The 26,664-nt window shown below is 52.3% G+C and overlaps 1 protein-coding gene across 7 annotated transcripts; it reads left to right on the top strand.

Moving 5' to 3' along the window:
• The first annotated feature begins 4 nt into the window (after positions 1-4).
• On the top strand, positions 5-26,170 carry KYAT1 (kynurenine aminotransferase 1). Of its 7 annotated transcripts, none has more exons than XM_080667857.1 (16): positions 172-211; positions 12,295-12,432; positions 13,154-13,235; positions 13,397-13,591; positions 16,548-16,606; positions 19,170-19,317; positions 21,503-21,652; positions 21,734-21,820; positions 22,074-22,202; positions 23,807-23,927; positions 24,265-24,341; positions 24,440-24,529; positions 24,653-24,839; positions 24,916-24,995; positions 25,513-25,599; positions 25,696-26,170. In XM_080667857.1, exons 4-16 carry the CDS (start codon positions 13,496-13,498, stop codon positions 25,759-25,761), a joined length of 1,377 nt encoding a protein of 458 aa, XP_080523983.1. In that variant the 5' UTR covers positions 172-211; positions 12,295-12,432; positions 13,154-13,235; positions 13,397-13,495; the 3' UTR covers positions 25,762-26,170. The 7 variants fall into 7 exon arrangements, with proteins under 7 accessions (XP_080523987.1, XP_080523982.1, XP_080523981.1 ...); XM_080667859.1 differs by lacking the exon at positions 12,295-12,432 and adding an exon at positions 3,855-3,965; XM_080667856.1 differs by lacking the exon at positions 12,295-12,432 and having other exon boundaries at positions 30-211.
• The last annotated feature ends 494 nt before the right edge of the window (positions 26,171-26,664 follow it).

Below are 26,664 nucleotides of genomic sequence, written 5' to 3'. Positions count from 1 at the left end.
CGTCACCCCAAGTTGCGAACGCGGCGGCCAGGGCGTCGCCATCTTTTTAAGGGCTGCCGTGTCCGCGCCCTCAACCCCCTCCTCTCCCCGCTGACGCCATGTTGTTTGGGGGCGGAAGTAGCGGAGCCGGGGCTTGGCCCCTTTAAAGGGACAGGGACGGTTCTAACCTTCGCGGAGTCCTTGGTGACTGGGTGAAGCGGCGGGCGCAGAGGTGAGTAGCTGATACTGCTGAGCATTGCTGCCCCGACCGAGGCCGGAGGGTCTGGTAACCGGTGCCGAGCTGGATTGTGCCGAAGTGCTCGCAGCATTTGGTGCTGCTGTAATAGCAGGTCGGCTGCCGAAAGGCTCCCCCAGCTGGGAGCCACCGGCGGGAATGAATTGCGCGCGCTTCTCGCTGACCCGCTCTCTGGTCCTGCCTGCACCCACGTCCCCTCCCCATCCCGGGGTAGTACGGGTGGGGAATGTCGAGTAGAGCCGGTACTGGAACTGGGTCCGGACTCCAGCTCTGCAACTCTGGATCGCGAGTCCTCGCAGTCCCCAGCCTAGTAAGAGTAACGGTGGCCACGTTAAACAGTAATCCATACGGTGGCGTACTGTGCAACTACTAAAATGAAAAATGTTCATTACGCACGAAGACAGGACGACTTCCAAGATACCTTAGATGAAAAGAAAGGAACAAAAAGAACAGCGTTGATCGGCGCTGCCGTTTAAGGAGCGTGTGTGGGGGTAGGTGTCTGCCATCACTCCTCTGCTAAGATGCACAAGAAGTGAGCTGTGGTGGCCCCGGGCAGAACTGGGACCCTGGGTACCCGGGCAAGGGGGGAAGAAGTTACTAGCATGTACACAGGTTGGTTTAAACAAGAGGATGGTGAAGATGGTGACAGCTCTCCTCTATCGGCCGCTGAGCCAGCGCCTGGTTTCAGCCCTCCTGCTGGGAGGACTTACGGTTCCCTGGGTTCCCTGTTATTAGGGGCGGAAACAGTCTGGGAGAGGTTGGATCTTCACAATATCTCAGAGCCAGCGAGTGGAGGAGCTGGAATGTGAGCCCTGGAGGATTTTACACTAATACCTGTTAGGTCCCGAAGGAGGAACGCAGGAGGCCAGAATGGCGAGAATTAGGAATGCACACTGTTGTGGAGCGAAGGCCAGTGAACGACCACTGGAGTCCAGACCAAATTAAAATGTAGGGAACCTTTATTAGCCGGCCCGCGACTGCTCTGCCTTTCTCCATGCAGGGAGTACAGAGAGCAGCCCTGACCCTTTGTGCGGGACCGCTTTTAAGCACATTTACCACATCTTGTTTTTGCAGAGCAAGCAATTTAAGACAAAACAGGTTTTAATGTCAGGGTCATGTTATTGATGACCATGTTATTATGTACAGGGTCATCCTGTTCTTCAGAAAGCTCACAGTGTTCTATCTTGCAAGGCTATTTTGTGAGGTGCAGCTGGGATTCAAGGCTCAGTCGACTAGGAGGAAGCATGCTCAAAAATTTCTACTCTCTAACACACACCAGGTGGCTGAGCCTGGATGGCTCCAGCACCCAGTGACGGGAGTCAGCGGCTTTTAGAGACTGTTGGTGGGCTCTTTCTGGGCGGAGACTTCTTTATGCATACCCGGAGGGGAGACAATGGAATGTGGTCCCCAAAGTGAAATGTGGTCTCTGCAAAGGGGATGCCCATAGTGAAATGACCTGAAAAGCCAGTTCCCAGGGGAGGGGTGTCGATTCAATTATTTGATCAGACTTAACAATGCTCACATTTCTGGCCTATCCACTCCCTACAAGAAGCCTTTTTGTTATCAACCATACAACGCAGGCCTGGGGCCCCGCACACAGCAGGTGTCCACTAACTGTTTACCAGCTGCTTACTGACTGAACCAGTGGAACGAACAGGATGAAGAGAGGCAAACATTGGAGGCCAGATTCCAGACTGGAGTCCAAGGCTTGCCCCTTTCCAGCCTTGACACAGTGGACCTGACCCCCACGTCCCCACCTATAAAAATGAAAACCATGGCCGCGGTGGCTGACGCTGAGTGCCCCCACCTGCCCTGCTTTGTGCTTTACGTGCAGATTAGCCCCATTTCACAGATCAGGAAGAGCAGAGGACGTTGCCCCCAAAGAGTCCCCACAAGGCCTCACTAGTGTAGTGACAGAAACCCAGCAGTTAGCATCTGTGATGGGTGCTGCGGTGGCTCGGGCCTCGGGAGCACGCAGGAGGGAGCCCCTGGCTCAACCCTTGGGGGAGTCAAAGAGGGCTTCTCGGAGGAGGGCACTTTTGATCTGTGACTGAAAGATGCATAGATGTCTGGAAGGTGAAATTACGAGGCTGGAGCGGTGATTTTCAACCCGTGTGGCGCAAGCATTTTAAAAACATGCGATACCTGACTATTTAGTCGGGTACTGACCTCTTACCTTAGATTGTGAAATAAAAAAATGACAACAGCCCTGGCTGGCGTGCTCAGTGGTTAGAGTGCCGGCCTGCACACTGAATGGTCAAGGGTTTGATTCCCATCAAGGTCAAGGGTATGCGCCTGGGTTGCAGGTCCCCTCCCCGCCCCCAGTTGGGGTGTGTGCCCGAGGCAATCAGGCGATGTGGCTCTCTCACATCGATGTTTCTCTCCCCGCCTCCTCCTTCCCTCCCTTGCTTTATTTGGGCCGGACGTTCCCCACCCCTGGACTAAAGGCTCAAGCAGAGACTCTCATACCTGCAGGTAACTGACATGATGGATGATGCAGCTTAGAAACATTCAGTCTGGCTTCGGTGTGAATCACGCTTTCCTCCTGGACAACTACTTCACATGGCGACACCTGTGGCTTCCCACCCTCCACGCCACACTTCCCTCCCATAACTCCGGGGAGGAGGACCCCCTGGTTTTATATTCAGGTGGGGGTGACAAAGAAACACGGGAGAGTCCAGAGCAATGATAAAGTCCTTCACACTGAAGACCCCCACCCGCCTTGACTCGGCCCCCAGAGTGGCAGTCGACTTGCTGACACTCTGCCCATGTAAACAAAAGTGTCAGCGCAGGAGGCTCCTGGCTGTCACCTGGGTTCTCAGGTTGCCAATGTGCCCGGACATGTGGCCGGGCACGGCTCCTCCCTTCCATAGCCAGCAGGCCCGAGTCACTCCAGCTGCAGTGGGCGAGGAGTCACTCTGCCCTAACAAGATGTGGGCACCGCCAGCTCCCTGGAAAAGTCCCCAAATGCTCATCTTCCTTCCTCATCCCGGGACAGTGGTTTGAGCTCTGAATTGACCATTGGGGTCCTTCTGTGCTTTTCTAGGGCTGTGACTTTGCATAAGTCATTTCCCTGCTTTGAGCCTCAGTTTCTCCTGTAAAACTGATGTGACTCTCTCTAATGTTCCAGATACTAAATATATATACACATATTTCCCCCTCATGTGTAAAACTGCCCTAATGAGTGATATTTCAGGAGGAATAAGGAGTGGGGTACCTGCTGTGTGTCTCACTCAGGGTCCCCACCCACCCACCCCTCTGTAGGCCCAAGAACCTGCAGTCTGGGCTCCAGAAATCATTTCTCCTTTGCTAATTCCAAACCCAGGAGGACCTTTATATAAGTCAGTGTGCTTGTCAGAGCTCCCCAAACAGGCTGTCACACTCCCTCGGGACAGTTTTTCACAAAACCTTTGTCTTATAGGGACTCTGTGTTTTTAGATCCCCCACCTCCCCCCAAAACAGGATTCATTGTCTGACAAGACACTTGGTTAACCTGCTTGGTTAACTAACTTTATGGAAAGCCTTAGCTTTAAATAGTAGCAGTGTCTGGGTGTTGCAGGTTGCTGTGGGCCAGGACGGTGCTAAATGCTTCCTGTGGATAATTGTGCCCATTGCACAGATGCGGAAGCTGAGCCTAGGGAGGACCGAGGCCTTGGAGCAAGTTTAGAGAGGAGCTGGGATCATTTTACCCACGTCAGAGTCCAAGCGTTCACCTTCTGTGATTGTTCAGGTAACAGACTGGCCTGCCTGGGCATGGGGCATGGTACCCTCTCCCCAGGGGAGCCATGCTTGGCGTTTTCTCAGTAACTGGGAAGCGGCTGGCATTTTGAGCCCAGGAACACTATACAGCCTTCTAGGCACTGAATAGACGGGCCCAGTACAGAACTGACTCCAGATACCCAGTGTGAAATACTTAAACCAAATGTCCTTATTGCACAGGGTTGCTTGGTGATGTGAGGCAGCCTGCAAAGCCAAAATCACCCGCCTGTCCCTTGCAAGCTGCCATGCAGGAAGGAAGCTGGACATGGTGTGGCTCCTGTCCCCGAGGGCCGGCCGATGGTCTCCTGCAGGCAGGGGAGCAGATAGAGGCAGCTGCACCCACCTCCGGAAAGAGGGATTTTTGGAAAAGAGTTTGGACTTTGGAGACAGGTGGACCAGGATTGGAATTCTAGCTCAAGCTCTCACAGCTGAGTGAGCTTTGTTCATTCTCCTCCTGGGGGCTAATAGGGATAATAATGCCTGCCTAGCAGACTGCGGTGAAGATCAGGGAATTTAGCACTGAGGTCTGGCGCATAGTAGGTGCTGTCTGAGTTCAGAGAAGGGCCCAGGTGGACACACAAAGTTTCAGAGAGGAGGGAGAGCTGGGGCTGGGCCCTGCCAGGGTGATTGGATCAGAGGGCACGCCAAGCAGGGGCACCGTTTGAGCAAAGGTGGGTGATGTCTAGTCAGAGGCAAAGGACTTATATGTTCGGAAGAGGAGAGAACATAGAAACTGCAGAGTCTGGATTCAGGCCTGCTGCAACGTCCAGGCTGAGGAGGCGTTAGACTTTATCTGGCATCAACGCAGGCTGCTTGGCAAGGCCGGTCCAACAGGAGGTGTGGCTCACGTCACAGTACTGGTCACTGAGGCATTTCCCTAGGGATCATGCACCTGAGGGTCACCAGTCATGGTGGCTTCTGGCCAAGAAGGTGGCCAGTAGCTGCTCAGGCTGATGGAGGCATGTGTTGTGGGAGGACACTGACCGCTGGCCACCAGCCCCTGGCCTGGCAGCCAGGAAGCCTGGGCTCTTGGAGGCCTGGGCAGCTGCAGTAGAAGGGTCCTAAGTGGCATCTGGTGCCGTCCAGGCGGGTTTGGCCTCCTGAGTGCTTTCCCCCACCCCTCCCCCAGCTGCCTGCATGGCTGCACTTCACCATGGACTGGTGTGTTTTTTTGTGTGTTTTTTTTGACTGGTGTTTAATAATAATAATAATAATAATAATAATAATAATAGTGATGACATTGTTGAACGTTGACTGCGGGCACCACGCTAAGTGATTTCATGTGTTATCTCATTGACGTCTCTCTACAGCCCTATGAGGCAGGCACTATCTTTGTTCTCATTTCAGAAAGTATTCCCAGAAAGGTTTAATAATTTGCCTAAGTCACAGCTAGTCAACAGCTTCAGCCGAGTTCTGTCTGATTTCAGAGCTTCACAGTTTCACAGTCTCTCTTTTTTGAATCAAGCTGTATAGTGGTTTATATGACCCCAACCCCAAAGAATGCCATGGTAATAATTTAGCGGTGTCCCTGAAAACAACCGTATGCACAAACATACACGCAATTAAGCAGTTCTTGCTTTGCACCGTTCTGATATGGACGAGTTCCAGGTACCACTTCAAATAAATTTTAACTTTAGTTAATTTTTAGTTAAAAAATTAACTATTTTTTTTTGCATCAAGGGACACCAGTTCCTCAACACGGTTTGAATTCCAGCTGCTGTGTTATATTAACTATGAGTAATTGCGTAAAAGGTGGATTTTGCTGCTAGCTCTTCAGTCCACAGGTGTGCATAATGGTCAGTGACCAATCACATCACTTCTTTCAGTTCACCTCCAGACAGCAAAGCATGTAGCTGTGCTGCTGCCTGTCTCCCAGAGATAAACCCAGGTGACATTTTACAAAAGCAGATCATCAGAAGAGGGGATTGGCCAACAAAGATGCAAGTGCAGTAAAGAAAGGCAGAGTGATAACCCTGAGAATGAATTTGAATCAAGCCCTGGCTGGGTAGTTCAATTGGTTAGAGCGTCATCCCCATACATCAAGGTTGCAGGTTTGATTCCCCAGTCAGGGCACATAGAAGTATCAACCAATGAGTGTAACAGAAATAAGTGTAACAACAAATCGATGTCTCTCTGTCTCTCTCTCAAATCCATTTTTTAAAAATTTTGAATCAAAAGTAGAAGCAGCGATTAAATAAATAGCTGACCGTAGGAATGTGGACACTTCAACTATTCACTGTTCCAGAAACTGGAGATATAAACTCAAGATATGTAGCCAGAGGAACTTGGTGAAGGCAAATTTATTGACATAAATGTTGAAAACGCTTCTGGCGAAAAGGATAAAGTCTACACATCAGTGGCATTAAGTGTATTCACAATGTTGTGCAACCACTGCCTCTGTCTAGTTTCAAAACTTTTTCATTTCCCCAGAAAAACAACCCATCTTCACTAAATAAACATTCCACATTCCTCCCTCCACCCCCTGGCAGCCACTGATCTACTTCTGGCTCTGGATTTCCCTAGTCTGGATATAACCTATGAAGGTCATCATATAATACGTGACCTTTGGGTCTGGCTTCTTTCTCTTAGTATACTGTGGTTTTTAAAAATATATATATATAGCCCTAACCGGTTTGGCTCAGTGGATAAAGCATCAGCCTGCGGACTCAAGGGTCCCAGGTTCGATTCTGGTCAAGGGCATGTACCTTGGTTGCGGGCATATCCCCAGTAGGGGGTGTGCAGGAGGCAGCTGATTGATGTTTCTCTCTCATTGATGTTTCTAACTCTCTATCCCTCCCCTTCCTCTCTGTAAAAAATCAACAAAAAATATATTAATATATATATATATATATATATATATATATATGTATATTATTGATTTTTATAGAGAGGAAGGGAGAGGGATAGAGAGTCAGAAACATTGATCAGCTGCCTCCTGCACACCCCCCACTGGGGATCAAGCCCGCAACCAAGGTACATGCCCTTGACTAGAATCAAACCCGGGACCCTTCAGTCCGCAGGCTGACGCTCTATCCACTGAGCCAAACCGGTTAGGGCAGTATACTGTTTTTGAGGTTCATCTAAGGTGTAGCAGGGATGTAGCATGTTCTTTTTTACGGCTGAATAACATTCCATTGTATGGCTATGCTACAATTGACCCATGTATCTATTGTAGGACTTTCGGGTTGTTTGCACCTTTTCATTACTATGAATAATGCTGCTATTAACATTCATATACAAGTTTCTGTGTGAATGTATGTCTTCATTTCTTTTCATTGTATGCCTACGAGTGGAATCACTAGGTCATAGGTAAAGTTTGTATTTGGACTTTATAAACATTAAAAACATGTGTGTCAAAGGACATTATCAAGAATGGGACCAAGACCATTGATTCATTTTGAATTCATTTTTGTAGGTGGATTGAGGTAGAGGTCTAACTTCATTCTTTTGTATGTGGCTATCCAGTTGTCCTGGCTCCATTTGTTGAATAAGAGATTATTTTCCCCCCATGGAATGATCTTGGCACCCTTGTTCAAAAATCAGTTGGCCATGCCCTCGCTGGTTTGGTTCCGTGGACAGAGTGTCGGACTGCGGACTGAAGGGTCCCCGGTTTGATTCTGCTCAGAGCAAACGCCTGGGTTGTGGGCTTGATCCCCAATAGGGGGCGTGCAGGAGGCAGCCAATCAATGATTCTCTCTCATCATCAATGTTTTTATCTCTCTCTCCCTCTCCTTTCCTCTCTGAAATCAATTAAAAAATATTTTTAAAGAAGTGATGAAACCTGTCTATAAGGTGCACGGCAGGCTGCCTGGCACAGAAAAAGTGTACAGTAGGCCATTGTCGCCAAAACCGGTTTGGCTCAGTGGATAGAGCGTCGGCCTGCGGACTGAAGGGTCCCAGGTTCGATTCCGGTCAAGGGCATGTACCTTGGTTGCGGGCACATCCCCAGTAGGGGGTGTGCAGGAGGCAGCTGATGGATGCTTCTCTCTCATCGATGTTTCTAACTCTCTATCCCTCTCCCTTCCTCTCTGTAAAAAATCAATAAAATATATGAAAAAAAAAAAAAAAAAAGGCCATTGTCATTACCCTTAGGACAGACCTCAGGGCTAGAAAGGGGCTGGCCAGGGAAGACCTGCTTCCTGGAGGAGGAGGGAGGAGGCACAGGGAGTTGGAGGTAGGTATGGCCTGGGAAAGGCTGAATGAGTGCCAGTGAATGAGGTCCCACTGGAGGCCCCTGGGTCAGCCCCAGTGAGTGGAGAACGCTGGGCTGGGAGGCCAGCAGGCCGGCCTCAAGGTGGATAGACCGTGGGCCTCCTCTATGCAGTAAGAGTCTCCCTGTGCCCACGTGTGTGGAGCAGCGGGCCAGCGAGCCCAGTCTTGACACGGCTGGCGCTGCGTGCCCCCTGCTGGCAGCTTCAAGAACAGCAAGCCCATAACAAATCCTTGCCTGTTAATGGGGGATGTCAAAGACCCAGTGGTGTTGCTCCGTGAGGGCAGCCCAAGTGGCCACCTATGCCCTTCCTGCCCTTAGCTGGGACCCCAGTGGTTTCTCCCTCCTCTTTGGATTCCTGGAAACTGCCCCCACTACATCCACATGCTCACAAACACAGACAGATGTGTGCACATGCTCAAGTGAAACGCTCCTATTTGCACATGAAGTCACAACCACACATGGGTTTACCTACGTTCAAGGTCACATGAAGACTTTCATGGACTCCTTTCTCCATTAGAAAAAAATAAAACTTATATTTTACAACTGTGTTGCTATATAAAGAATGAATATCATCCAGGCTGAATTCATTATTATACATTCATTATTGTTATAGTCTTTTCTTCTTATTTTAAAATAAATTAAGATTAAAACATTTTCATGGGCCCCTCAAAGTGTGGCGGGCCCTTGGCACTATGCCTTCTGAGACGGTCTGATGGAGAAGTCAGCCCTGCCAGCAAATACGAGCGAGTTCACACACATCTAGCCCCTCGTGCCATATTATATTAACTCAATGAATATTCATAAAGTTCCCGAGCTGTTATTAACATCAGCCATTTCCTGACCAGGCACTAAGTGATCGGCTTTCCGTGAATTACCGTATTTTATTTCCTTAACAGACAGGGAAATGGACCTGTGGAGACGTGAAGTGACTTGCCTCATGACGCCAAAGCCCGTGTTCTAATCATCTCCCAAGGACCTGGGCCTGGGTGGGCACCAAGGGTTCAGTGATGCTCACTCACTCCCTTGCCCACAGACTCTCGTGGGCGCACACACCACCCCCTGCCCTGGCAGTCTGCTGCAGCAAAAGCCCCACCCTAGTGTCCATGCCCAGCCGCGGGGCAGTGAGCCTGGACGATGGAGCCAGGTGGCCCAGGGTACCTCCAGCCCCAAGAGTCAGCAGTGCCCAGCGAGGGGGAAGGGCTGAGGCTGTGGCAGGGAAGTGGGCAGGGCCACGAGGGGATCTTGTCCAGTGTTAGTATGCCTGCCGTGCCTGGGCCGCGGGTGGTGCAGGCCCGCCTCCAACCTCTGGAGTTCAGTATTAGTATTCGTTGTTATTTTGTCATTGTTACCACGTCCTTGCCTAGAAATGCGGGCGAGGCCAGCACCTGTTTCCAGGGCTGAAAGGTCCAATGACATATGTTCAGTCCTTGCCGCAGCGCCTGGCGCAGAGTGAGAGCTGAGTGTATTCCTCTTATCCCCGCCACCGCAACCCGGTGAATGAGAAAGGCATGATTTAGGGCAGAGGAGGTGTAGTCGCTTTAGGAGAAAGGACGGAATTGATAGACGTGGAGCGATGTGGGCGAGGGTCAGAGAGAGGATCAGCCAGCGGCACCCCCAGATTTGAACCAGGTGGTTAGGAGGCGGCGGCGGAGGGTCCCTGCAGGATTGAGTACTGGACGAGTCAGCAGGACATCAGGCCCAGGACAGGAGCAGCGACCTCCATTCTCCCAGCCGAAGGGGACCAGCCATCCCCTTTGCCCAGGAGGGTCCCCGTTTTAGCACTGCCAATCCCACGTCCTGAGAAAACCCTCAATTCCGGGCAGGCGGGCCAGTTGGTCCCCTAGAACACGCAGCAGGCACAGGGCACCGACCGCCCTGCACTGGCTCAGACCTGGCCTTGGCCTCGAGCCCCCTGGCTGAGGGAGGCCAAAGCATGCGGATGCCATCTCCTGGGGTGACACACCGTGGAATGTCCCTCCCCAGATAATCATCACACTGCCCTTTCTTGCTCCCAGCTCTGGTGCTTAGCCACAGGGGCCAGGCAGTGCTTCCTGCAGGATGTCCCCGGGAACTGACTCAATTCTGAGAAATGAGCGGGTGAACTCTGGCCGGACTTCGCTCTGCTCCTGGAACCTCCCGGCTCCCTTCCGCTGCTCCGGGGCCTTTGCACCACTCTCTCTGCGGACAAGCTTTCCCTCCCGGACTTGGACTCAGCGTGGAGGCCACATTCTCCTGGGAGCCCTCCCTAGCTCCCACAGGACTGGGCAGGTGCCCACAGCGCCCTCTAGAGCAGCCCCCTGACCCTAAGCACCCACTCCTTTTTCAGGGCTGGGCCTGACCCCCTCCGAGGAAAGGAAGGAAGAGTCTCAGACCGCGGGGCAGTTCTCAGAAAGTCCCAGCAAAGCCAATGGGAGCCCTGGAGAGTGCGTGTCTGCCAGCTACACTGGTCTCGCTGTCCAGGCACTGCCCGGGAGCAGCCCTGGAGGCTTGGCCTCGATGCTAAGGGCACAGCTGTCCCCTCAGTCACATCAGAGAGACTCATTCCCATGGCCACCGCAAGAGCACTGCCTTTTGTTTTTCAACCGTGGCAATTTTTTAAAAACTGCTTTATTGAGATATAATAATGCATGCACCATGTAATTCAGCCATATAAAGCGTGCTATTCGGTGGTTCTCAGTATATTCACATTGGTGCAGTCATGACCACAAACTAATTTTAGAACATTTTCATCGGCCAAAATGATACGCCGGACCCATTGTCAGGCATTCCTTATTCCCACGCCCCACTCCACACCCAGACCAAGGCAATCACGGATCTACTCTCTGTCTATAGATTTGCCTGTTCCGTATTAATGGAATCACATAATTTGTAGCCTTTTGTGACCGGCTTCCCTCACTTAGCACAGTTTCAAGGTCCGCCCACGTTCAGCGTGTACTCCTTTTCCTCTTACTGTCACTGATATTGAGTCATGGATTTACCACATTTTGTTCGTCAATCGATGGGCATTTAGGTTGTTTCCGCTTTTTGGCAGTTACGAATAATGCTGCTTATGAACATTCATGTCCAAGTTTTTGTGTGGACATGTTTTCATTTCTCTCGGGTAAACGTAGGGTTGGAATTGCTGGGTCTACGGGGAACCCTATATTTTACCATTTTGAGGAACTTCTAGGGTGTTGTCCATTTCAAGGGTTCCAATATCTCAACATCTTCAAACACAATTATCCATCTTCTTTGTTATAGCAGCCATCCTACTGGGTGTGCAGTGGCATCTTTTTTTTTTTTTTTTTTTTTTTTACATACCCTCGAGTGAGAATTTTTTTACTTATTTTTCTTTTCTTTTTAAAATTATTTTTTAAAATATATTTTATTGATTTTACAGAGAAGAAGGGAAAGGGATAGAGCGTTAGAAACATCGATGAGAGAGAAACATCGATCAGCCCTAACTGGTCTGGCTCAGTGGATAGAGCGTCGGCCTGTGGACTCAAGGGTCCCGGGTTCGATTCCAGTCAAGGGCATATACCTTGGTTGCAGGCACATCCCCAGTGGGGGGTGTGCAGGAGGCAGCTGATGTTTCTAACTCTCTATCCCTCTACCTTCCTGTCTGTAAAAAATCAATAAAAATATATATATTAAAAAAAAAAAAAAGAAAGAAAAGAAACATCGATCAGCTGCCTCCTGCACGCCCCCTACTGGGGATCAAGCCCGCAACCAAGGTACATGCCCTTGACTGGAATCAAACCCAGGACCCTTCAGTCCGGGGGCTGACGCTCTATCCACTGAGCCAAACCAGTCAGGGCTGCAGTGGCATCTTAATGCGACATTTCCCTAATGACCAATGCTGTTGAGCATACTGGTATTTCCATGTGCTTATTAGTCGTTTATGTGTTATGATTTCCAATACTTTCTCCCACACCGTGGGTTGTCTTTTCACTTTCTTGGTGATATCCTCTGTGGCACAGAAGGTTTTCATGTCAATGAAGTCCAACTTATCTGGTTTTTTCCTTCTGTGGCTTGTACTTTTGGTGTTGTACACGAGAGAACACCTTCTAACGCAAGGCCACAAAGATGTACTCTTGTTTTCTTCCAGGAGTTGTATACTTTTAGCTTTTACATGTCGGTCTGTGATCCACTTGGAGTTACTTTTTGTATATGACGTGAGGTGGGGTTCCAGATTTATACTTTGGCATGTGGACATTCAGTCGTCCCCACACAATTTGCTGAAAAGGTGATTCTTTTCTTACTGAATTTTCTTGCCACTCTTGCCAAAAAGCAATTGACCGTGAATGTGAGAGTTTATTTCTGGACTCTCAGTGCCACTCCATTGATGTATATGTCTATCCTTGTGCCAGTACCATACTTTCTTAGTTCCTATAGCTATTTTTTAGCAAATGATGTGCAGTGAATCTTCCAATGTTTTTTTCTCTCTCTTTTTTTTAGAGGCATTGACCTTTTAAATAGGTGTCTGCTAAGTCTCTCTTTTTTTTAAAAAATGTATTTTATTGATTTTTTACAGAGAGGAAGGGAGAGGGATAGAGAGTTAGAAACATCGATGAGAGAGAAACATCGATCAGCTGCCTCCTGCACACCCCCTACTGGGGATGTGCCTGCAATCAAGGTACATGCCCTTGACCGGAATCGAACCTGGGACCCTTCAGTCCGCAGGCCGATGCTCTATCCACTGAGCCAAACCGGTTAGGGCAGGGGTCATTTGTTTTATGGCAGTTCCATCAGTCTGAATCTGCTGGAACATTTTATTTTAGAACATTTTCATCAGGCCGAAAAGATACCCTGGAGCCATTATCAGACATTCCTCATTCCCTGATTGCATCTCTGCTGTGTCGTTTAACATGTTCTTCTGACCCTTGTATGTTAGTGACCCAGAGGCCTTATTTGATGTAGATTTGATTTTAGCACAAAGATACCATGCAGGTGGTGTGTGATTCCAGAGTCAGAACATAGAGTTGACGCTGTGATGTGAGGAGCTATTCATGATCTTCACCTGGATCCTTTTTTTTCCCCCCATTAGAGGTGATTTACAATTTTAAAGGGTCACCCTGGTTGCTGGGGTGTGGGGGTGTCACTGGTGGTTTTGAGGGCTGAGGGACAACCCTACAACAGAACACGAATTGCTATGCCTGCTGCACAGTGGCCGCTCAATAAACACTGGCCCTTGTTGTTATTGTTATTAGAGCTGTGTGTGTGAGACCCAAGCCCCGGGCCAGAGTGCTCCACTCCCTTCTCCTCTGCCCCTGGAGGAGAAGTCATCAGTGCCCGTGGCTCTGGGAGGCATGTTCAGGAATTCGGCAGCCATCTCTTTGCACCTGGTGGGGTCCCTCCAGAGAAGGAAGGCTGGAGCTTCACTCAGCCGGTGCTTGCACCAGACTGTAAGTGCTCTCTGCTGCCTGCGTAAGCCAGGGCCCCTGGGATCCGGCTTGGTCCTGGCTTCAAACCCACGCATGACCCTCCTCTTCCAGGAAGCCTTCCCTGACGGCACCCTGGATGCGGGTCCCTCCCTTGCCTTTGCTTCCCATCTAGAACTTGTAGCTCTGCATCTGAATGGTTGCTTGGTGCTGCTGCCTCCCCATCACCCGCCTTGCCCAGCCCATGTTGGGTACACAGTCGGTGCTCGGGAAACGCTCGCTGCATGAATACGTTATGTGTAAGCCTGAGAACAGGCACTGCTGCCTCACTGTCCAAGTGCTGTGTGACATACTTGAAGGTCACTCCTTTGAGCACCCCGAGTTTCTGCAGTCCCCCGTTATTTTTATCTCCTTCCTAAATGCGTTCACCTCCTTTTTCTCTCTCTGTGCCCCTGCACCCCTCTATTCTTTCCCACCCCAACCCTCCTCAAACTTTCCCCACTCCAACTTCTAGGCCCCTCTCCCCACACTGCTCCTGACTCATCTTTGCTTTTTTTTTTTTTTTAATAAATATGATGCATCCCTAATTCAAAAGTAATTTGTTGTATCTGTGTATCTAGGATGCCATCAATGGTGAGGTGCACTGTTATTTTTTGGATGAATGAAGGGGGAACATGCCATTCAGACTCATGATATAGATCAGGGGTCCTCAAACTACGGCCCGTGGGCCGCATGCGGCCCGCTGAGGACATTTATCCGGCCCGCCGGGTGCCACTGCCTGTCCTGCTTAGAGGCCGACGCGTCCCGGGCCCGCAGTGCGCATGGGAATTTGTTCATAGTTTTTTTTTTAAACTATAGTCCGGCCCTCCAACGGTCTGAGGGACAGTGAACTGGCCCCCTGTTTAAAAAGTTTGAGGACCCCTGATATAGATTGTCAGACATCCAAATTCAGAGAAAGCGCAATGCAAAACAATGCACACATCGGAACCCACTGAATAAGGTGTCATCTTCTTATGAAAAACGTGGAGGCAGAAATGAAATCACCTATGATGTTGCCACTCGTATAGAACCTTTGTTAACATTTTGATATATTTCCTTCAAAACTTTTTGCCACTCCTATAGGGTCATAGAAAAAAATGTATGTATGTACAAATATATGCTAGAGTATGTTTTTTATAAAACATCATGTTATTTTGTAGCGTGTTTTACTGACATCAGCATGTCACATTGATAAATATTCTCCTAAAGTGTAATTTTCTTCCACATTTTTTAGTCATAAAAAGGAAAATTTATTTTAGAAAATGTGGCCCTGGCTACCCTGGGTAGTTCAGTTGGTTAGAGCATTATCCCAACATGCAAGGTTGCGGGTTCGACCCCCAGTGAAAGGCACACGTAAGAATCAACCAATGCCCGGCCGGCGTGGCTCAGTGGTTGAGCGTCAACCTATGAACCAGGAGGTCAGGGTTCGATTCCCGGTCAGGGCACGTGCCTGGGTTGCAGGCTCGATCCCCAGTAGGGGGCGTGCAGAAGGCAGCTGATCAATGGTTCTCTCTCATCATTGATGTTTCTATATCTTTCTCCCTCTTCCTTCCTCTCTGAAGTCAATAAAAATATATTTTAAAAAAAGAATCAACCAATGAATGCATAAATAAGTGGAACAACAAATTGATCGATATCTCTCTCTCTCTCTCCCCCCCCCTTCCTCTCTCTCTCTCTAAAATCAATCAATACATAAAAAATTTAAACTATTTTGACATGTACTGGGCGCCAGGCCTGGTGATGGGTATGAGGGATTCAGTGAAGGGACGGTACCAATGTCAGCAAAGCACCCACTAGGTGCCATCCTTATGCTGGGCTCTCACATTGGCAGGACTCTTGGGCTATGGGAAAACCTGCCCCATACACAGATGGTCCCGGGTCAGGGGTCTGGTGCTAGTAACCCTGCTGTGGCTGCTACCCCGGCCAGGGTCCTGTCCGGCTCCTCCTCTGACCTTGGGCAGGTCCCGGAACCTCTCTGAGCCCCACGTCTTCATCTTCAGATGGAGGTTATCATGGCACCTCTGATAGGGCCGCTGTGGGGACAGCGCAAGACCAGGAGAAACGGGAAGGGCTCCCTCTTAGCACAGCAGGTGGCTGAGGAGGACACGAGAGACCTGGCTCCGCTCCCTGCCAGCCCGGAGACTCACAAACCTCACAAACCTGCTGAGGGACCACGAAGCCCGCGCTCCCATTATGCCGATGGGGAGACTGAGGCCAGGAGGCGCTAAGTCACCTGGCCCGTGGCACTCAGCCAAGGCAGCCCTGGGGCCTGGCTGGTGTCTGGGCACCTGTGGATGAGGAGGAAGCTGCCCTGGAGGGAATACAGGGGAAGGAGGGGTGGCTGGAGAAGGGCCGCTGAGCCCCCCAGAACTGAGCAAGTTCACCTGAGTCAGAACATGGCCTCATCTCAAACAGGCCTGAGTCTGAGTGTGTCTGTTGTGTGACCTTGAACACCTCACTCCCCACCCTACTTTCTCATCTCTAACACGGGCCCAGCCAGATTGTTCTGAGAAGTGCGTGGAGAGCGCAGCCAGTCCCCTGTACACAGAGCCGCTACTGTCACTGCTGCCAGGATCCTTCCCCAGCTCTCACCCCCCCCCCTCCCCCCCGCCGCCTCCTGCTCCTCCTCCTCAGCCCCCAGCCTGTTCTCAGTCAAACTTTAACCCGATGGCATCCAGGCTGTGGGGCCAGCCTGGCAGGGGGGGCAAGTCCAGCCGGCTGAGCCCGGTGACATGGGGAGGAGCCAGCCGCCAAGAGTCGGGAGGGCACAGGTGGGGAGGCAGCTGGAGCCCGGCTGGGAGTGCTGATCTCCGCCTCCTCCTTGGGAGTGGGTGGGCGGGGCTGTGTTGAAGGTGGGGGTGCGGGGCACAGCTTCCTGTCCTCCTGGAGGCTCAGGCTGCAGTACCTCCTCACTCTGACCTTCCATCTGCTCTGTTTCCAGCTCACCATGGCCAAAAGGCTGCATGCACGAAGGCTGGATGGGATCGACCACAACCCGTGGTGAGTGCGCAGGCGCTGGGGAGGTGCCTGGGTGTCCCTCGGTCCGTGGGGGCAAGACAGGGCTGGAGGTCCCGGTCCCTAGGTCTGCACAAACTCAGTGGTGCCCAGGACAGTCAGATCTGCAGCCACAGCTCACGAGAGGCGAGACCTGAAGCAGAGGCTTGGGTTCCAAACTCAGCTGCACCCCGCTTGGCACTGGCACGGGGCCCGTGCCACCTGCCCGGACCCCCAGCTCCCCGGCTGCAAAAGGGAGATAATTTTATTTCCCTCGAATGGCCTTGGGAGGTTAAGACAAAATACTGTATGCTAGCAATAGGCTACCCAGGCACAGGCTAGGGGCCTTTTAGGGACTGTTTTATTTCACACTTAGTACGGAGTGAGTCACGCTAGGAAGGTAAGATTCAGGCGCTCTTCACTGGCCATAAGCTGAGATTAAGCTCCTTTCTTCACCCACTTGTTCTAAATCTGGGAGAACCCGTGCCCATTGTTATTGGTGATGGATGGATGCAGTGGGAAGACGTGTGAGGAAGAGTTCCTATCTTCCGGCCCACACCCGGCCTGGGCCTGGAACCTAGAGATCCCTCTGTACTTTAAGAAGATGGTTGGCTGTTTTTACACAACACAGGAATATTATTCCTATCAAACTGCCACCGTGTACAGAACTTTGTGTTTTGCCAAGATCTTCCTCCTTCGATGCTCCATGGTGTTTGGGATGAGAGAGCCAGGCCCGAATTCCCTGTAGAGTCTGGCTGATCCTCAGACTGCCCCCTCCGTCCTCTCTGTGCAGCAGGCTAGGCAGCCTGGCGGCCCATTTTGCAGATAAGGTAAAGTGCAACTCAGAACAGGGAATATGAGGAGGCAGGCTGGGAGAGGAGACAAGACTCCTTCCTGACTCCCAACCTGGTAGACTCTGGAGACAATCACTCCCATTGTACAGAAGGGGAGACTGAGGCCAGGAGAGGCTAAGTCTCATGCAAAGGCAGGGGAGAGCAGGAGTGGTCCTGGCAAGAATGCACGGGACAGGAGGGGAGTGTTAGGGATCAAGGCCGTGAGAGTCAGGGTAACAAAGGGCTCCGGGTTCCTGCTGACCCCAGGGTGGTGGCCCGAGGGCAGCCAGTCTCTGTAGAGTGTTTGAGCCTGGCTCCCTTGTCCTAATTACCGTGGAACATCCACCACCTGAGCACTGCCATTAGCTGCTGTGTGACTCTGGGCAGGTCACTGGCCTCTCTGAGCCTCAGCAGCTCCATGTGTCTTCGGGGGCATCGTGGAACTCTGGGGAGAAAATGACTGACTCTAGACCGCCGGGGCTGACCAGCAGCCCCTGAGCGACAGATGAATGAACACTCTGACACACGATTGCTGTGAAAGAGAGGACTAAGGGACTGCCTGGCTAAAGGAACCAGACAGCCTCAATTGCCTGCCTCTTCAGGCTTTTATTGTAACAGCAGTTTGAGATAAAGTTTATCTTTTAGATACAATCAATAGGGTAAGTAATCTTGGGGGGACACACGTGTCTGCAGTGTCCTTTAAGCAAGGACACCTAAAGATTAAGCATAAGGATTCCAGTAAACATCCGGGGGGGGGGGGGCGGGGAGCTGAACATGCACAGACTTGTTTGGAAAGACCAAAGAATAATTAGGGGCGCGGCCTTCCGCACTCCCCTAATTAGAATTCTGATAAACAGGGTGGGCCACCTTCAGCCCACTCATTTTTTCAGAATGTCCTCCTTACAAACTTTCCAACCAAGTCCTGTGCTTCCCCACACAAGACACAATGATAGTTATCGTTATTCAAATTTAACTCGGCCAAGTCTGACTACTCTGCCCCCAGCCAGCCTGGAACCCCATGCCAGCCTCCTCCTCCAGCCTCTCCGCCTCTCTCCCCATCTCCATGAAGAGGTGGCCACCAGGCAGGCCCAGAAGAAAGGTTGTTGAGGGCAGATGGTGGGTTGGTGGGTCGCCCGTGTGCCCAGGGTAAGGATCGAGAGCATCAGCTTCGCTCCAGACAGATGTGGGGTCACCCTGGCTGTGCCTTGGACACTCAGGCAGGTCCCTCCAAACTTCAGCTTCTCCATCCCCACTGTGACCCAGGAATAGGACGGGCCTCGTGCACATCGGGGAGGCTACAGGAGCAAGCATTTCACACTGGTGTTGACAAGTGCACAAATGGGTAATCAAATCCACTTGGGAGGGGCTGGACAAGAAGTGTTTCTAAAGAATTGAGTAGGTGAGGTGAGGCTAGGCCAGGCTAGGAGCTAGATCACACCAGAAGGAGAATGTGACTCCAAGAGGGTTTGTGATATAAACATGACTTCTCACTATGGATCACGGTCTGAAAGCTTGCAAGCCCCTGGGCTGAGGCATGGATGGGCACAGTGCCCGGCCCACCTAAAGGAAGAGCATGTTACCAGCCATGAGCCTGGCACTGATCTCCAGGGTGGACGCTCGCTGTCCAGTTTCTCTACAACGAGCCCAGTGCCTTGCTCACCCTGCCTTGGAAACAGGTGGAAGTCCAGGTCGGGGTGGAGGGATGGGCTGGTGCCGACTCTCGATTTGTTGCCCAGGGTGGAGTTCACCAAATTGGCCAGTGAGTGTGACGCTGTGAACTTGGGACAAGGCTTCCCTGACTTCCCGCCTCCAGACTTTGCCGTGGAAGCCTTTCAGCACGCCGTCAGCGGGGACTTCATGCTCAACCAATATACGAGGGCATTTGTGAGTCTCCCAGTCCCTCCCGGGGCCCTGGACACAGGCTTCTGATGAGGCCCTGGGGAAGGAGGGGAAAGAGCCCAGGATACTCAGTCCAGCCATAGTTCAGTGTTCACTGAGTATTTCCTGTTTCAGCCTCTGGCTGGGACAGCTCATGGTCTGGGAAAAGGCAGACAGGAAACAAGAAAAACACACACACACACACACACACACACACACACACACACACGTACCAGAAAACAAAGGCAGTTGATATGCAGTGATGGAGGAAAATGGGGCAGGAAGAAGGGGGGTCGGAGAAAGCTCCCTGGAGGAGGTGACATGTAAGCTGAGCCCTGAAAGACAAACTACTAATCGATTTGACTCTAAATTCAAACTCTTTCTGTGAAGGGCCCCGGAGTAGCTATTTGCCACCCGGGGGGTAGACCAATGGCTCTTCAACGTTGGTGTGCTTCAGAACTGTCAGGAGAGATGTTCCCTCCCCTTCCACCATCCAGGGGCACCACTGCCAACCATGTGCCACTTTGGTTAGAGTGTTCAGACTTTTAACCTTTAAAAATGCTTCCATAAAAAAAAAAAATACACTCACATGCTTATATACCTATTTGTGAGACTTGTGTGTAACACAAATGGACTCATACTATAACGAACATTCTGTGACTTATTTCCGTAAACAGCATGACAACTTGCCATGTCCAAAGAGCCTCGTCCTTTTTCATGGCTGCATAGTATTCCGTTGCCTAGATGTGCCATGATTTGCTTACCCAGCTCTGCACTGCCGGGCTGGCTTGGATATCTTACTGTTATGAACAGTGTCACAGTAAATAGCTGTGTGTGTGTATCTTTGTGCAGGTGTGTGAGTGTTTCTCTCAGATAAATCCCTTGAAGCAAAACGAGAGAACTAAAGGGCGTAAGCATTTAAGCTCATGGTAGATATGGTCAGATTGCCCGACAGGGAGATTTACTCACATTCCCACCAACAGGCTGGTCTCAGAGCTGGCAGGAAAGTTTATTATTTGGGTGAAAGAGGAACCCTTTGTCTCACTCTGGCCAACCACGGGCATTATCAATCTTTTAAATGCCTGCTAATGGGGACATTATATTCTTATAATATAGCCCCATTTCAACGTTACTTTCACTTGCTTTTCTTCAGTCATTATTCTTTCACATGCACATCGGGCATCCGTCCTTTTTCTTTTGTGACCTACCTTGTTTTTTCATTTGGGTGGATATCTTTGTCTTGTTGCTTTGTAAGAGCTCTTTGTATATTCAATATCTTTCCGGATTTTCTTACGTTGCATTGTTTTTTCTCTTTGTCTTCCACGTGTGCTCCTGGTGTAGTTTGCCGTATATAACTTTCCATTTTTAGGCGGTCAGACCTGGTTTTGTGGGTTACTTAGTTAAATGCTCCGTCTTTAGTTTCAGTCACTCGCCTCACTTGGCTCAGCCTTGAGGGTTTGTAAGTGTCCTCAGCAAACAGGTGTACTACCCAGTCCTCCTCTCCCAGTGGGATCCTCCCAGAGCTGCGGCACAAAACCCTATTCCTGCACTTCGTCTGCGGGGACCGTGGACAAGTCCTTTCCTTCTTCGGGGTCTCTGTTTTTCCGCCTGCCAGATGGTGGGAATCAACTAATGCCTTTCTTGCCCTAGCCAGTTTGGCTCAGTGGATAGAGCGTCGGCCTGTAGACTGAAGGGTCCCGGGTTCGATTCCAGTCAAGGGCACATGCCCGGGTTGCAGGCTCGATTCCCAGCAGGGGGCGTGCAGGAGGCAGCCGATCAATGATTCTCTCTCATCACTGACATTTCTATCTCTCCATTCCTTCCTCTCTGACATCAATAAAAAATACCTTTCCTGCAAGGTTGCTGGGAGGATCAGATGGCACGAATGTGCGCCTTAAACTTAAAAGGAGGTGTTTTAGGTGTAGAGCTGCCGCTGCTTTGGCGGCTGTATTGGGCTGTGCTCCATGAAGGCACGTGCTCTGTCTGGTTCCCCACCATATCCCAGCCTGGCACTGGGCTGGCACAGAACAGGTCTTATGGCAGGTGTTACGGGGGAGATTAAAGGACTCACCCCTCAGGAGCTGACTTTGCCCCAGGCCTGCCCCTAGAAGATGCTCGAATTGCCGGGATGCAGCTGAACTGGTGGGCGGGCCGAGGCTGAGCCAGGCGGCTGACCCCTCTGTCCTGGCAGGGTTACCCACCACTGACGAAGATCTTGGCAAGTTTCTTTGGGAAGCTGCTGGGACAGGAGATAGACCCTCTAAAGAACGTGCTGGTGACTGTGGGTGCCTACGGGGCCCTGTTCACAGCCTTCCAGGCCCTGGTGGACGAAGGAGATGAGGTGAGCGGGGCGGGGCTGGGGCCTGGTGGGGGCGAGGGGTCAGGGCGATACTGACCTCAGCTAATCTGACCCTTGTACCAGGTCATCATCATCGAGCCTTTTTTTGACTGTTACGAGCCCATGACATTGATGGCAGGGGGTTGCCCTGTGTTTGTGTCCCTGAAGCCGGTGAGAATGCTGGTTGGGGTGAGGGTGGGCAGAGGGGTCCAAGGAGTGTGCTGTGTTGGACCCTAGGAGGTGGGAAGGAAGGGAGGGAGGGAGGGAGGAAGGGAGGGAAGGAAGAGAAGGGAGGAAAGGAGGAAGGAAGGGAGGAAGCCGTTTCTCCAGGATGGGGAGAGGGTGGGGACGGTGGCAGGGGGCAAGAGGGTCAGGTCCTTAGCATTGACTGTCAGGGAAGTAAGTGTTGCCCGCCCTCTTGCAGACCCCCACCCGGGATGGGGAATTGGATTCCAGCAGCAACTGGCAGCTGGACCCCACAGAGCTGGCCAGCAAGTTCACATCTCGCACCAAAGCCCTGGTCCTCAACACACCCAACAACCCCCTGGGAAAGGTACTGAGACCGCCTTCTGGGGACCCCTCTGCACTGGGTTCAAGCCCACACTCTCACTGCTTTGCCGCTTGGGCCTCGGGTTCTTCCTCTGGCGTGGGGGGAGCGGGGGGGCTGCCGTGGGAGCTGTGAGGATGAGGCTCCCGCAGGCCCCGGGCAAGTCTGAGGGCCGATGGTGGAGCGGGCTCGTGCCTCCACACCTCCTTCCCCGTGGCCCCCAGACAGTGGCCTCACCTCTCGGAGTGTTTTCTCATCTGCAAAATGGGAACATGACCCAACCAATGGGAAGGAAGACCCAGTCTTCCTCCTGGGTGTCTCCCACACTCGCGCACTCACACTTCTGAGACCAGATGTGTGGGTTTGCCCACACCCAGCAATTCTGCGGCACCTGCTTGGTGTCCTACGATTTAACTCAGTTCAGTTCTGACCCTGCCTTCCTGGAGTGAACATCCATCCCACAGGCTAAGGGCTTAGCCAGCCGTGGGCAAACTACGGCCCGCGGAGCCGAAAGAGCGGAGGGTTCTCTTGCTCTCCCCTCCGCTCCTTTACTTTGAATTTATATTAGTTCACACAAACACTCCATCCATGCTCTTGTTCCGGCCCTCCGGTCCAGTTTAAGAACCCATTGTGGCCCTCGAGTCAAAAAGTTTGCCCACCCCTGGCTTAGCCCCACGAGACGCGCCACGCCACTTCAGGTGCCAGTCCCCAAGTCCAAGTTGTCACCTGTGCTTCTGACCAAGCAGCTATGAGTCAGCTCCCCATGACCCCCTCCTTGGGTTCAATGAACTTGCTAGAGCAGCCCCCAGAACTCAGGGAAACAGGGTTACCGGCGTGTTAAAGAATGTGGTAGAGGACGCAGGTGAACGGCCAGGTGAAGAGAGAGATACGGCGAGGTCTGGGAGGGCCTCAAGCACAGGAGCTTCTGTCCCCAGGGAGTAGGGGGGCATTACCCTCTCGGGTGACCAACCTGGAAGCTCTCTGAGCCCACATGATTGGGTTTTATGGAGACTTCATCACGTGGGCATAACCAGTGAGTAACTAACTCCATTTCCAGCCCCTCTCCCCTCTCTAGAAAAGTGGGGCTGAAAAGTCCAGGCTTCTAATTCCGGCTTGGTCTAGGACCAGCCCTGCCCAGGACCCCACTCAGAGTTGCCTCATTAGAACAAAGGGTGATCCCAGCACTCTTGTCACGTAGGCATTTACAAGGGTTTCAGGAGCTCTGTGCCAGGAACCAGGAGCAGAGACCAAAATATATATATATATTTTTAAATATATTTTTTTATTGATTTCAGAGAGGAAGGGAGAGGGATAGAGATAGAAACATCCATGATGAGAGAGCATCATGGATTGGTTGCCTCCTGCATTCTCTCTACTGGGGACTGAGCCTGCAACCCAGGCACGTGCCCTTGACCGGAATTGAACCTGGGACCCTTCAGTCCCCAGGCTGACGCTCTATCCACTGAGCCAAACCGGCTAGGGCTTTATTTCCCTGTTATCTAACAGGATCAGTGCTGCGGGGATTCAGTAGGATGGGGCCGAAAGGCTCTGGGTTTGGATGTACCCTTCACTTCTCTGAGCAGGCCTCTGTGTTTGGGCACGGCCCACAGGTGTTCTCCAAGGCAGAGCTGGAGCTGATAGCCCGCCTGTGCCAGCAGCATGACGTGTTGTGCATCACGGACGAGGTCTACCAGTGGCTGGTCTTCGATGGGAACCAGCACATCAGCATTGGTGAGCCCGTTGGCCAGGGTGCCCCCATTCCCCTGGCTATTTGTGCCAGGGCAGTGAGCCCAATCTGGGAGTCAGCAGAGGGCTGATGATTAGGACCTAAGGGTCTGGAGGCACACAGGTCATATGACCAGGGGCAGCGACTTACCCCCTCTTGAGAACAGGGGCATGCCATGGCACCCACCCCAGGCTTGTCATGAGGATACCCTGGAATAAGTCCTGTAAATAGCACGATCGGAGCTCTGAGAGTGGAGAGCCTGAGGGCCCCCTGGGGTCCAGCCACTACCCCTTCCCGGCCCCCGGCCCCATCTCAGCAGCTGTTCTCTTTGGCCTTGGGCAGCCAGCCTCCCTGGCATGTGGGAACGCACTCTGACCATTGGCAGCGCTGGCAAGACCTTCAGCGCCACCGGCTGGAAGGTGAGTCGACAAGGTTAGGGGTTACCCCTACCCGCTGTGGCCCCTGGCAGGAAAGGTGGCCTGGGAAGTCAGGACACCCACTTGTGTTTGCGGTCTAGGTGGGCTGGGTCCTGGGCCCCGAGAGTCTCATGAAGCACCTGTTCACGGTGCATCAGAACTCGATCTACCACTGTCCCACGCAGGCCCAGGTGAGGAGGCCAGGGGATCACACCCCGGGGGCGGGAGGGCCCGGAGGGCCCGGGCTGGCTCCGGGCCAGGTCAGCCTGACCGGCTTGTGCATCCTCCGCCCCTCGCCCCCCACCTCCCCGCAGGCCGCAGTGGCTGAGAGCCTGGAGTCGGAGCAGCTGCACTTCGGCCAGCCCAGTAGCTACTTTGTGCAGCTGCCGCGGGCCATGCAGCGCAGCCGTGACCACATGATGCGAAGTGTGCAATCTGTGGGCCTGAGGCCCGTGATCCCCCAGGGCAGCTACTTCTTCGTTGCGGACATCTCGGACTTCAGTGAGGAGTGGCCGGGCTGGGCAGGGTGTGGGGGGCTGGAGGCCACCCAGGGCTCAGCATGGCCTCTGTCCCCCAGAGAGCAAGATGCCTGACCTGCCTGGGGCTGCGGATGAGCCCTATGACAGACGCTTCGTCAAGTGGATGATCAAGAACAAGGTGGGCGGGGCCTCCACCGGGCCCGTGTATGGTTTTACAGGCGGTGCACTGCTCCGGGGCTGACCAAGAAGCTAAGGGGCCACACTCCAGCCCCGCCTCTGCATGAGCCCTGGTACAGGACTGTATCCATGTCCAGGAAGGCGAGCCTGTTTAATTTGTACAAAGGTGGCATGTGGGTTGGCAGAACGAATTCCTGGCCTCCCAGGGCCTCAGTCTTGCCATCTGTACAGTGAGGAGTTGGCCCAGTAACTCTGTGGTCATCCAGCCCAAAGCTATGATTCTCAGGCTGATTTCCTCTCTGGCTCTGCCCTAACCCCTCTCTTGGCCTCCATGTCCTCTCTACACACAGGAGGGACGTGGGATGTTCTGGGATTCTTCCCCTGTGACCTTGACATAGCAGTGGAGGTGCGCACTGGTGCGAACTCTCTTCCCCCACGCCATGAAACCTCTCTGCCTCCGGAGAGCCGGGGCATGGGCTGGGAGGCCCTGTTGAGACAAGGGCTTCCTCCCCCCGCAGGGCTTGGTGGCCATCCCCGTGTCCATCTTCTACAGCGTACCCCAGCAGAAGCACTTTGACCACTACATCCGCTTCTGCTTTATGAAGGTAAAAGGCGGGGCTGTGGGAGGGAAGGCCCCCCACGCTCCCCACGGCCCGCTGGGGGTCTGGGGAGAAGAGGAGGACCACTCTGTGTTGGCGTAGGGTGAATCCACGCTCCAGGCCATGGACAAGAAGCTGCGGGAGTGGAAGGATGAGCTCGGGGCCTGACAGCGCCCCTCGGCCCTGCCTCACCGGCTTGGTCCCTGCGTGCTCTGCAGGGCTTTGTCCAGGAGTTGATCATCCCCATGCTGGGATAGGTGGTACTGGGGAACCCCTTTTCTGTGACTCAGGGAAGAGCCCTCCTTCTTAGTCTTGGTGGAGGTGGTAGCAACTCCCCATGGTGCCTACAGTCCTGTCGCAGAGGGAGGGGAGGCCTGGATCTTGAGTCCCTTCTGGCCTCATGAGACTTGGCTGGGACTCCATGGGCAGAGTCCGACAGTGGACGGGCCTTGAGTCCCAGCTCTGACGCCAGCGAAAGCTCAGGCAGCCCTCCCTTTCCTTATCTAAACTTGACCTTGGGAAATGGTCTTTACAGTACTTTTTCTCAGAATAAAATTTTAAGTTATTCAAACCTTAATTGGCTTTACTCTGCTTCACTCTGGTGCTGATCGCTGATGGGGACTTGGTCAGAGTGGAAGGCACCTCAGTGAACCTCAGATCCTACACTTCTCTGTACAGATGTATTTTGTGGAGTAAAACTGAGTTCCGGAGCAGAGCGGGGACGTGGGACTTGTATGAAGTCACACAGTTAATTAATGGTAAAACCAGGCCTAGAAGCCAGGGCTCAGCTGGGATGTGTTCCTGGTGCTGGGAGTGGGTGAGTGTTTAGGAGATGGGAGCCTCATTTGAGTGTCTGACAGGGAAGACCCAGACAGTCCCATCCCCCAGGGGTCAGAGGGTTCAGAGTGCAGGACAGGAGGGCCAGGGCATACAGTCAGACAGAGGAGAGGGAAGTAGCTAGTGTTTATCGTGTGCCCTCGCGTGCCAGCCACTTGGGTGCCCATCATTTCATGAAGCAACTCCCTGAGACAGGAATTACTTCTCCATTCTCCAAGTGAGGAAACCACTCTG

The sequence above is a fragment of the Plecotus auritus genome (genome assembly GCF_963455305.1).
Source record: "Plecotus auritus genome assembly, chromosome: 5".
Classification (NCBI taxonomy): Eukaryota; Metazoa; Chordata; class Mammalia; order Chiroptera; family Vespertilionidae; genus Plecotus; species Plecotus auritus.
The sequence above is the reverse complement of the archived record's forward strand: the minus strand, read 5'-3'. Positions and strand labels throughout refer to the sequence as shown.

Coding starts and splice junctions, on each gene's coding strand:
- KYAT1 (XM_080667856.1), top strand. CDS start 13,496: ATGTTCAGGAATTCGGCAGCCATCTCTTTGCACCTGGTGGGGTCCCTC. Junction 21,821..22,073: donor TGTTTGTGTCCCTGAAGCCG/GTGAGAATGCTG, acceptor GCCCTCTTGCAG/ACCCCCACCCGGGATGGGGA. Junction 24,840..24,915: donor TGCGGACATCTCGGACTTCA/GTGAGGAGTGGC, acceptor TCTGTCCCCCAG/AGAGCAAGATGCCTGACCTG.